This window comes from Lepisosteus oculatus, chromosome 10 (genome assembly GCF_040954835.1).
Source record: "Lepisosteus oculatus isolate fLepOcu1 chromosome 10, fLepOcu1.hap2, whole genome shotgun sequence".
Classification (NCBI taxonomy): Eukaryota; Metazoa; Chordata; class Actinopteri; order Semionotiformes; family Lepisosteidae; genus Lepisosteus; species Lepisosteus oculatus.
Window position 1 is genome coordinate 19,224,740 of NC_090705.1, and position 12,196 is coordinate 19,236,935.

Sequence of the window (12,196 nt, forward strand, 5' to 3'; positions counted from 1 at the left end):
CTAAATTACACCACGTGCTCCATTTCTCACAAAACAAAGTAGATATGAAATGGACATTGAATTAAAGTGTATATATATTTTTTTTAATTTACTGTTATATCCATGTGTAACAGTAAAAGAACAGTATGAAGTTGTCAGTTGTCAATTTTCAAGGTATTCAAGATTTATATGCATCTGTTTTTCATTCAAATACTGTAGCAGATGATGTAGCAGGTACTAGAATCTTTGGTACTGTAATGCCACAATAATTTAACATTTTCTACACCTTGTATACAGTTTTCTGGGCTTTTGTGTGAGACAAAGAGTGGGATTCTTCTTCACAAGTAAGTTTTACACTGTTGTCTTGTTGTACTGTATGTTGTCATTCCCTTCTGAATCTAATGCTTTCCAGTAAGCATGTCTAGCAGGCGGTCGTGTATTTACTGTACTGTGTGGAGCATACAAAGGGGAAAGGAAGGTGCCTTCAAATCTGTAATGGGAAAGGAAAGAAATCCCTGTAAACTGAATACGCCTTCCTGACGCCTTCCTTTCTCTTATTTTATGTCAGAGGTGTCTTAGTTATTTCTGGGTTAAAACCAAAAAGACAAAGCCCATGTTCTACAGTACCGAAGTCCCGAGTTTCCACAAGGCACGTGGTGACACAGAGAACAATCTGAGCGGCATCATCAGCTTCATCACTAGGAGGCTGGTAGTGAACATGGCAATCGGCACAACCCCTGGTTACCAAGAACATAGGAAAGGTCAAAAATGAGAACAGGCCCTTCACTCCGTCTTGCTTGTTTGGTATTTAGTGTTTGTTTACTGAAAAAAGCTAGGGTATCAGCCTCAACTTTGTGCTTGGGTAGCTTGATCCACACTCCCACAACCTGCTGTGCCTCTTATTCTCTGTTTGAATTGCACTTTCATGCAGTGTCCTCTCATTGAGGTTTCACCGATTCTGAAGAAATCCGCGGTTTTGACTTTGTCAATGCCTTTGCGGATTCTGAAGGCAACACGCACTCAAGGCGTGCACCGTCGTACAGCGCCCTTGAGTATTTCTGTATTTCTGTCTGCAAATGGCAGATTGATTCACATGCAGTGGTGATATGCAAATTACATACTAATCTGCATATTATTTTCTTAGTGAATACAGGATAAAGAACTACAGTTTTGCACGTGGTTTCTCCCTACCAGTCAGTAATAATGGAAATCTGAAGGACTGTTGAACACACCTTTTTATGCTTTCTAGCATAATGAGAGCCAGAGATAGGGCCATCCTCTTTCATAGCATGGTATCTAAAGAAAGTGTTTTTACCAGTAATCAGAGTGATACATTGTCTTTTCAGAACAGTGATACTAGGATTGTTTTATTATATACTGTTTAATTAAAAATTCTCCTTTACAATGATGATCCAGAAAACCTTTATATAGCAAGGGATTTACTGTACATTACTGAGGGACAGTACAGTCAATTTAAAAAGCTTGCTTGAGTACAATAGCAGCAAATCCAGGATTTGATCCCAAAACCCTGTGATTTGGAATCTAGTCCCCAAAGGTGACCAAAGGTACTGTGTTATGCAGTATAACTATTGCAAGATAAAAGAGGCAGAAGAGAAATTTGTTTCATTTCACTTGCTAGTGCAGGTGATGAACAAAAAGCAACATACCTGGCTAAGAAAAGGCTTTCTGTATCAGGTGCTGTCAATATGTGCCCTGCCTGTAAACATACCCAAAAAGGATTCACTTCTTTTTAAAATTTAACCCCACTGCAGTGAAAAGCACAGGGTTCCAACCTTCATCATTTAAAAAAAATATTTTACATTGAAAATAAGAAAACAATGACTGTTAACCAAGAACTGTTTTAGGGTTTATTTTACAATTGAGAAAAAAAAAACATCAGGTTTATTGTGCGAGCCAATTTTTTTTTTTACATAATTCATGATAAAACATTGAAATGTATAATTCATTGTGCATTGCTTATTGTCACGTAATAACATGCACCCAAACAGATGCACGCATAGTTATTTTGTAAACCAAGCTGGAGGAACTAGATTTTATTTTAAAAAAACAACAAAAAACATGGCTCTACAGTATATATATACAGAATTTGTTTTTGTTTTTCATATATAAAATGACAATATAAAAGTTAAAGAATGCACACAGTCTGAAAGTACAAAGAAAGTTGAACTGTTGCAATGGCAAGATATGTAGTTTTATACACTGTTGCTGAATTTACATGGAATTATTTTTTGACAAGTTGAAATTTAAGCTGCACACTATATAAAGATAAACTTTTACCAAAGCTTATATTTGTAAATTACTATAAATTGATATTTTACAAGGAAGAGAACTCTTGAATGTTGTAAAACAAACCTGCACACTTCTACTTTTTTTTTGCCAAAAGCTGCAATTTATTTCCCCTCTGTTTGCCTGCGGATTAAATTATTTTATATTGTACACTTACAAAGGTGACTTGCAGATGCCTTCAGAACTGAAGATTTTATTTAGACCATTGAGAAGAAATCCTTTGAAGAATTCAAAGTCAAAAAGTAAGTGATCATTATAATCAATCTGAATTTGCGCAATGCAGAAAAAATAAAAATACTGGTATTCTTTATAAAATAAAGTTTTACACTTTTCTTAAGGTGCAGAAATGCTACTTCAGTCTCGAAAAGGGCTCACCCATTCCTTTTTGTTTTACTTTAGCATCTTCATATCAATTAGGATTTGACATACTGTAGGTTTCGCATTGTGGCCACAGCTGTGGCCTGAAGAGAAACAGTAGTTGTATTTTTTATTTGTTGAAGAGCAAAAACAGAATGAAAACAAGTGTTAATCCTTGATTCACAAAAAGACATGCACAGGTCAGACAAATAGCATATAAATACATTACAAAATAAGTGTTAGAAAAGACATGGTCCAGTTAGGCAGTTTTACACATAAGTAAGACTGATTTCGAAGGCTCAGGTCAGGCCTAGTGCAGTACTGTGATTAGATTTAGTGCAATGATTCTCTGGTCAGTTACACAGCTGCTCACCTGGACTTTACTGCTTCTCTAGCTTCTCTAGTTCAGAGACGTACACCAGATGGTCCTCTGGTGACTTGCCATGAGTTTTGCTAAGGTGCAGTTTGACTGCGTGCTTGCTGGCGAAAGTTCGATTGCACAGCTTGCACTGGAAAAGGGAGCTGGATTCATCCTCCGCCAGCCCGAGTGTGCCGAACGTCTTGTCGGTTATCACCTTTGAGACAGCCTGCTGCTCCCGTATGTGATCTATCGAGAGCTTGGACAGGTCCTTCAAGCTGAAGCCTAAATGAGATTCTAAGTGGTTAATGTACGTAGAGGGAGTCCTGAACTGAGAGGCACAGTCATTACAAAGGAACACTGGCTGGCCTGAATCTATGTTCTTGAGGAATTTGGTTCCACCTGTCCGCCTCAGCTGGTACTTCACGTTGGCCAGCCAGTGGCTGATGGTGGTCATGGACAGACCTGTGAACTTGCATATGTGCACCCGTTCCTGTGGGCCGAGGTCAGTCATGATGTATTTCCCCTCAGGGGTTTCCCTCAGACTGGAGGCAAACTGAGCCTGCAGAATTAGGAGGTGCTGGGGGTTCCAGTTCGACTGCCGGCCCTTTCGCTTCTGCACTGGGGACAGCTCCTCCAAGGTGTCCTCAAATGTGCTGCCATCGGCGTCCGACTTCTCCGAAACGGACGAAGGCGTTGACGACTTGGGAGTCAGGCGCCCTGTGAGGTTTTTTACCATGTCGGAGATGTCCATCAGCGCATTCTCCCTCAGTGGAGATGAAACGGATTCTGACAAAGTGGACATGATGGGTCTGCTGCTGCTGTTGTTGGCGGTGTTGTTGGCGGTGGTGGTATGGGTATTGCCATTGCTGTTTTTGGATTTTGTCAAGTCCATAGGCTGGTCATTATTTTCGTAGTAATACCTGTTGATGGACTCTGCTTGCTTGACCTGAGTTGGGGGGTAAATTGGCTTCTCTAACATGCTGTTACTAATTTTATACAACATTGCCAAGGGGTCCAAGACGGGGCTTACTGGCTTTGATGCTTTGCCTAAATGAGTGTTCATAATAGATTGCAATGCGCTAAGAGGGTTAACGAAAGGCTGTTCTGGTGAGTGGTCAGTAATGATTCCCAAAGTGTTACAACCATTGCTGACTGGTGGTTTGAGGGCATCTGTACCATTTTTTATGTGATTTTCCTCCTTCTGCATCTTCGCAGGCTCTGCTTCCACAACACTGTTTTTCTTTGCTGCCTTGCAGCTGAGGTCGTCAGGCTTGGGAGAATCTTTGTTCTCTTTGGAGGTGGGGGATGATGGCTTCACCTGGGCCGGCTTGCATTTTTCCACAGGCCTCTCCTCCTTCTTCACATTGATTTTACCTGTCACTTTCTCTACCAGCTCCTCCATGGCCGAGACATTGCTTTTGTGGACCGGGGGAGAGGTGCTCCCAGGGGAATGGATCACTGTAGACGACTGATCAGATGACAGTGTTTGTGTTTTTATACTGTTGGTGTAGGATGGCTGCACTTGGACGCTCTGCACATTGGGCAGGGCCGATTTCACTGACCCCTGCAGCTGGTAAGCAGCATGGATGCTGGGATATCCACCCCAGGTTGGCGTTCCATTCTGGGCTTTGCTGATCGCGCTGGAGACTGTGTTTTCCAGGGATTTAAGGATGTCTATCCCCCCCTTGGGAGTCTCTTCTAAATCTTCTTCTCTGAGATACTTGTATGGCGTGTTTGTCTCAGTTTTCTCACCTGGATCTTCTTTTTCCTCTTTGATTTTCTTCTCTGGTTCGGTGACCTCCATCTTGTCCTCTTCCATGTCTTTTTTCTCCTCAGAACCGGAAGAATGAGCCGGGGATCCTGGTTGGGACTTGATATTGGACACGGGCAGCCTTGTAGTGGTGGGTGGCAGAGGGATGGATTGAATCTTCTCTTCCACCACTGGGTCAAAGACCAGTTGCTTCCCCTTTTTTGAAGCCGAGTTGGTCACTTTAAGAAAATGTCCTGTGACCATCATGTGAGCTGTCAACTGCTGAAGAGTGTCATGGGAACTGCCACATTCCATGCACTTCAGAATTTGGGCCTTGCGGGCTTCGAACTGCCAAGTGTAGCTGGCTCCATTCTGATAGCCGTAGCGGTTGTTTGGTGTCACATATGGGTTAGCGGTTTTCTGGTCTTTCGTTGGCTCACCCATGGGAACACCAGGTGTGCTACTTATAGACTCTGGGGAACAGGGAGAGACCAAGTCCTGAAGTGCTCGTTTTTTGGTAGAGGGAACCAGCTTGGAGGCTAGAGCTGGCACGGGTTCTTTAAGAGGCACTTTCTGGTAATGCTTGGTTTTGATCATGTGGACACTCAGGTCTTGCAAGGACTCAAAGGAGTGCCCACAGTACATGCACTTGAGCACTTTCTGCGCATCCTCTTTCCCTTCCATCTCCATCAAGGAGCGTTTCCTGGGCTTCGACCACTTCTTGCTGCTGTCCTCCTCTTTGTCTTTGTTGTCGTCCCTATAGTGTCCCGTCTCGTTCATGTGCACTGTGAGGCCCACAAGTGTATCGTAAGCTGCGCTGCAGTCCTTGCAGCGGAACTTACTGGCGCCAGTGAACACTGAGCCATACAACTTGCTGTTCTGCCTGTAGAGCTGCACTGTACTAAACAGGCTGGGCTCTGGCAGGAGGCTGTAAGGGGTCTGCTGCAAGGTTTTAGCCAGCGCAGCTTGATGCCAGTCATAAGCTATCCCTCCTCCATTGGTCGTGCTGTTGCTCGTGGTGTTGTTGCTACCATTATGGCTGCTCCCATTGCTACTGGTGCTGGCACTCACAGGCTTGGTTTTCATTATATCCCTGGCAATGCTGGACCAGGAGGAATCCGAGATCAAGTTTGCATAGACGGCTTTCATCTGTGCCAGGCTGTCCTGTGTGGACAGACCATTGTCAGAGCCGGCAGCCTCTTCCTTCTCCTGGCCGTCTCTCGAGGAAGTGCTCTTGAAGTCTGCCAGCCTGTCGCTGGTGTCGCTGAGGGGTGACGCATACCCTGCATCCTGATTGGTTGCAGTGCTGAGGGGGGAGTTCTGATAGCTGGGGGCATCTTTGCTCTCCTCCTCCTCGGTGCACAGAAACTCGTTGTCCTGGGCGTCTAGGGACAGCCCATCGTCCTGCAGGTTGTCTTCATCAGCCTCTGCGGCCTTGAGCTCCTCCTCTGGCACGTATGCTGAAAAACAAGAATAGACGAGGCTGCTGTTAGAGTATGTGCAATAGTTTTTCAGGCCTAGAAGTCATCTGTCTGGAACTGTGAATGTTTTGCGTGAAGCAACTAATGATTCCTTGGAACTTTTGTCAATAGTCCAGGCAGGGGACATACATTTACAATTAGAGAGTTGAAATATCCATATCCTGACCATGACAGATAATACCCTTCACTGGACTGAAAAAGAAAGATATAATAAAAGTCAGCAAGAATAAATGGTTAGCTGTAGCAATACAGTTACAATATGCTGGTGTCTGTGGTAATAAAAGAGAAAACCAGCCAAGACTTTATCTAAAGACACTTACAATTTCTTAATTGTACTACACAAATCTGTCTTTTTTGTACGTCATAGAAATATTACTAAGAATGCAAACAGATACGCGCATGAAGCAGGAACTGCAATAAGAATGAATGTATATACCTACTGATCTATCTGGTTGTATGGTCAGATTAAAGTCAAGAGGTAAACTAGTTATACACATGGAAACAGTAAATGCAAGTGCAATATGGTTCTAAAGTGGTTAAATGGATGGAATCAATAATAAATAAGGCTCCACCTAACCGCCATACAATATTCATGAAAACTGGTGCTTTTTACAAACCTCTTCCACACCACTAGCCTCTAAAACAAATCAAACTATCCAGCAACTTGTGTTGTAAAAAAACAATTTTACTAACAGAGACACTAGCAGCTCGTTATGGCCTTCTCAAACAAGAATCAGCTAATTCTGCCAATCAGTAAAAAACATTCGCATTGGTGATTCTCTTTAATTTCCCTTGATACCCAAGGGCTGTTTGACCAGAGAGGATCTTCCAAGAGTAGATGCCAGTTAACGGATTTAACTCAGGGCAAGTAACAGAAAACACTGATTAGGCCTGCATGTATGCATTCCAACATAATAAATAAGCGCAGACAAAGAGGAAAAGCACGAGTGAGGAATTATATTAGAATACGTTTAATGATGCTTACAAACACCCTGTATTTTCCTTGTGGGAAATGCTTTGAAAAACTAGAAAGTGTTAAAAAAGGAGCAAGTCCGCTGTTTTTGATAACATTGTCACAATGTTGTCTGTAAACTTCCCAGATACTACAAACATACAACACTGACAGACTGGCCCTTAAAATGCTGTATGAAACCATTAATCCTCCTGTGGAATTACTGTCCACAGACACCTGGGGACTGAAATTGGGTGGATCATTTTCTGTTTTGACTGGATTTAGATGTAGAGGTATTTATTATCTTTTGTTAGTAAATTAATAGTGAGAGGTAAAAACATGGAAGTCAGAAATATTTATGATTTAGCAATAATAACTGCATGTAAATATGCTTTTATACCCTAGTATACTACAACTGCATTACTGCAGGTATACACAAATTGCTGTTTCATAAGCATTTTTTAAAACAGTTTACCTAAAAACAAATTATACACTATTCATCGTTCCAGATCCAAAGGTTTTGTGACAAACAGTAGAAAAAGAAGGCAAATTCTACATGTTCCCTGTACTTTCTGAAATCCATTCTGAGCCATACAGGATGAAGAATGCAATGTGACCTTATTTTTAGATTTTGGCAGCTCCTGTTGTGTTCCCTTTCACCCTGATGCAATATAAGCTTTCTCTGAAAAACATCCACAGGTATTGGGCTTCCGTGCAACGTTCACAAGGAACCACAAAGAAGAGGCAAGGAGGAAAAAACACTGTGGTACACAGAAGAGCGTATGACCACCGTCACAGCAACAGAGCCTGAAACTGGCCTTCCCTGTGTAATACATCATTACAACCCCTTCTGTAACAAGGCACAAGTGCGAACTATGTGCAAGTGCATTTAAAACTGAGAACAAAAGGTGGGTCTTTACCCAAAGGGTTGCGGGAGTATGGAACAAGCTACCAAGCCTTGACATTGGAGCTTATATTCTGGTTTCTCTAAGAAACGACTGAATGACATCCTTGGATCAATTATCTACTAACCACGTGGCCTCCTCTCTTTTGTAACCTTCTTTGTTTTCACTGAAGCTAAAACATTTCACCAGGTAAGAGTCACGGTATGTTGCGGCACACTTCATATTTTTAGTCTGCACCTTACTGCTCTGCCAGACAAGTGTGCAATTTGTTTACGTTAAGCATGAAAATGGGAATTATTTGGAATACATGAGCAACAACAGATCTCCCCATAATATAACCTCAATTTTGCATTAATAACTCCTCTACGTCTTTTTGTTATATACTTCTGGCGAGCTGCTCTATCCATCTTCCAATTACAGTCTCCTTTTTTCACGATTTTAGTACAGGAGCAGAAGATAGTGGTCAAAGGTTTGTCGGGAATTTTCCAACCAAAATCAAACACTGCGCGTTCCAGAAAAAAAAAAGAATTAACAAACCCGGGACTGCAGGGACGTTGGTGAAAATGGAATCGCATACAAAAAGACCCAGAGATTTTGCGATTCACAACAGAAAACTTTATCAGATGCATGTACAGGAGCGAAGACTTGCTCTCACTCAGTTACACGATAAAGCAGCTGTCCGCTGCTGATGCATTCTCTCTCCTACCACGGGACCCACGCACGGGCCTTTGTATTTCAGATTGTGTTTGAGTTATTGCCGAGATGCGCGAGAGCAAGAGGCTCTGCTCACAGAAATTGGGCTGACGATAGCGGTGGAAGTTCTCTCAGCATGCCGCGCAGAAATGTAAGTGGAGATGACATGTCATGTTGTCACGGTCCATGTTGTACTAAATCTTAGGAGCCGAGTGCGCAGTGACAGACAGCCAGAGAGAAGAAGCAAAAAAAACAACAACAACAACAACAACAACCAGGATCCCTTCTACACATCCATCTCTCTCTCGATCTCACTTCATTTGTGTCTTGTATTAGAAAAAAACAAACCAGCAAGGATCTCGATACCACAGACGGGCGAAGGTTCTAGTCGTCTCAAGACTCGACTTTGTCTAGCAATTTCCCCTGATGTAATTTTGAAATTATGGAGAGAGACTAAACAGGATTAAAACAGTATGGTCCGCTGACTCAAGACTGGCAACGTTCCACACCTTTTCACGGTGAAATCCATTTGTGTGCCACTCGACTACATGTAGAATAATTTTATTTGATATCTTACGTCAAGAAAAACATCAGTGAACAGCTTCTGGGAATCACAACATTACACAGCAAAGACGGATTAATACATTCTGATAGAAACTACTGAATAACACCACCAGACTAATGACGTCATTTGACATCAGCAGTGCAAAACTGAGTTAAAACAATGTGTAGGTTTGAATGAATTATTAATTAATTCCTAAAACATATATAAATACTGTACATATAGCGTGCAGAAAGGGAAAATGGTTCTTGCAACAGAATTTGCCTGCCAGACTGAGTAAGATATAGCATTCATCAATTTTGTCCATCTTGAGCACACAAAACCATAAAAGATCAGACTGTACTCTGTTCCCCTGCAAACATCGGAAAGTGAACCCTTTCTTTCATTTCAATTTCATTCATTGAAATGAGAAAGTATAACATGAGAAAATAACAGAACTCATTTTTGGGGGGGAAGTGCCCAAATAAGAAAATCAGGATTAAATCCTCTATCTGGATTGCTGTTTCTGATGTTGCACAGTAGACAGACATAACGCCATTTCTCTCCATGTCTTAAAACACAAAGCCTGGATTTCTGAATCCCCTGTTCCAGCAGACACAGCCGCTGGTGGACCTCCTCACTGTTCTGCAAGTGCAGTCACGGTGGTGAGGAGAGGGTTAAAACAGGTAGCAGCTCTGAAAAGAAATCGACATCTCAGCGGCTTCCCTTTATCTCGCACTTCCACCACGAGATGTGTGTCCTAGATGCCAGTATCAGTCTCTCTTGATGAAACAGATGTGCTGTCAGCTTCGAACAGCATGCAAACCTGCCGTATCATAATCTAAGTGGACATAATACCTGATATTTGTAAGGCAGCACATTTACTGCTGCCTGGGAGAAGCCAGAAAAATGTAAACAGCTGTATCAGGAGTGTGTGTGTGGTTTGCAAACCAGCAGGAACCGTGTGTAAATAAAGACTGCTTCACTGAAGGGGGTCATCTACAATACTTTTATTTCTGGTCAATCCGCTTCATTTGATGAAAAGATGTTGATGTTCTCAAAGAGAAGTAATTAACCATTTGTCATCATTCATAGACGAGACTTATTCCAGACCTGCCGAAAGCAATACTGTTTGTGTGGCTTTTAATATTCATATTTGCATCCAATATCCACTAAGCTATACAAGCAAAGCATTCTTTCCTGAATTTCCACTTGTCTACATGCAAATATTTGCATTAAAATAATTTAACAATGTTAAAAAAACAACACTGCAAAATAGGGCTTTTTCTACATCAGGCCCCCTGATGGAATTACGATCAGTAAGTGTATTTTTAAAATCAAAAACATCAACCGTATCCTGCTCAGCAGATAACGCATTTAGTCATGATTTGATGGAACTCAAGGCCAACAATTACATTAAAAAACATAATTTTATTATTTGCTTTAATTACAGACTGGCTACATACTGTACATCTGTGTGGCAGGGGGGTGAGTATCAAAATTAGTAGGAAGAAAAACACAAATCCCACAGGGCCTGGTGTCACTGTGACAAAGGTAAAAACAAAGTAAAGTGCATCTAGTTCCCTTGCTGAGCTGAAATGCTCACAGTGCACAGCCCAGATAACAACTTTCTAATTGAAACTTTTTCTTAGTGTAGCTACTCAAGGAAAACATACAAAAAGGTAAGGAAATTGCATTTCTAGTCAACACAATACATTGCCACTGTGTAAGTGAAGGGTTGCAGGCTGGGCCAGCAGGCACTAGTGCTTCAAGGCAGATCTGGAGTTTCTTCAGAAGCAGTACAGTAAACATGTCCGCAGACCCATAAGCAAATCATCACCCACTTGCCTCAAGCTCAATACACCCCGTAATGTACTTTGCTGCACACGCAATTTTTAAAATGGGGCCTTAACAGATAGGCATCTGTATTCTTTTATCCCATCAACCAGCAGATGAGAAAGAAAATCGCCTTGTCTAGATAGTTATTTCTGCAAGACAGATGATGGCAGGGACGTTGCAGAAGACGACCGCGTTCAAGAAAGGGGCTGTCACTTCAGCTAGGGACCAGCAGGGTTCACCTAAGACAGGTGGCACACATGACAGGGCTCCATTACCACCAGCACTAGAGATTTATTAGATAAAGAAAGCCAGGGAACAGCAAGGCCTGGGGCAGACAGGCAACTGGACTGGTCCTTGTACTGCTCTCATTATCACTGTCATTAAAATATGACAGGGGATGAGCTGCCTAGAAACAGGGAGCTCCTTACAGACACACTTTTGGAAGCTCTTGTCTTTCAAGACAATGTGACCTCTTAAATGTTTTCACTTCTCTGCCAAGATGCCTCCTTTTCCAGATCTGCTTTTTTAACAGAAAGGTACGTGCTTTGTTTCGCATGTGTGCTGGAAAGATAATGTTAGCAATAATTTGAGGAGAAAACAGGCATAGTGCACGTCTAGTCCTCATCTTTAAATGCAATGAAGGTTTTTTTTATTTCCTTTAAATGTATCTAGAAGGACTGCAAAACCAGCGATTTCAGCATTTATTAAGTGTATTCGGGTCTCACAATGAACGTGATTGCTTGCTGAGTGGAACACCACCAAATCAGTGAAATACAAAAGAATCGGAGCGTTGCACTTCACAAGAACTGAGATCTGACAAAATGTTGCACGAGAGTGTGTGCCTGTGCTCGCTCTGAAAGAAAAAGTTATACCCACCAGCATACTGGTACTAAAAGCAGGAATCTAAAAACACACCCATCCTTTTTTCTTTCTGTTGTCGCTGACTGTCTGCTGGCTGTTAAATCAATAAAAATATCTGTCAGATATGTACTGCTACACCATTTGGCTGATGTCAAACCTAAATAAACCAG

General features: G+C 42.0%; 1 protein-coding gene across 2 annotated transcripts in view; it reads right to left on the bottom strand.

The window, feature by feature from the left end:
* Window positions 1-2,366: 2,366 nt before the first annotated feature.
* Window positions 2,367-12,196, bottom strand: part of tshz1 (teashirt zinc finger homeobox 1) — a 40,611-nt gene continuing 30,781 nt past the window's right edge. For both annotated transcript variants that reach the window (XM_015357148.2, XM_015357147.2), the window contains exon 3: window positions 2,367-6,214. In XM_015357148.2, coding sequence (XP_015212634.1) covers window positions 3,024-6,214 — 3,191 coding nt within the window. In that variant the 3' untranslated portion in view covers window positions 2,367-3,023. The remainder of the gene's footprint in view (window positions 6,215-12,196) is intronic.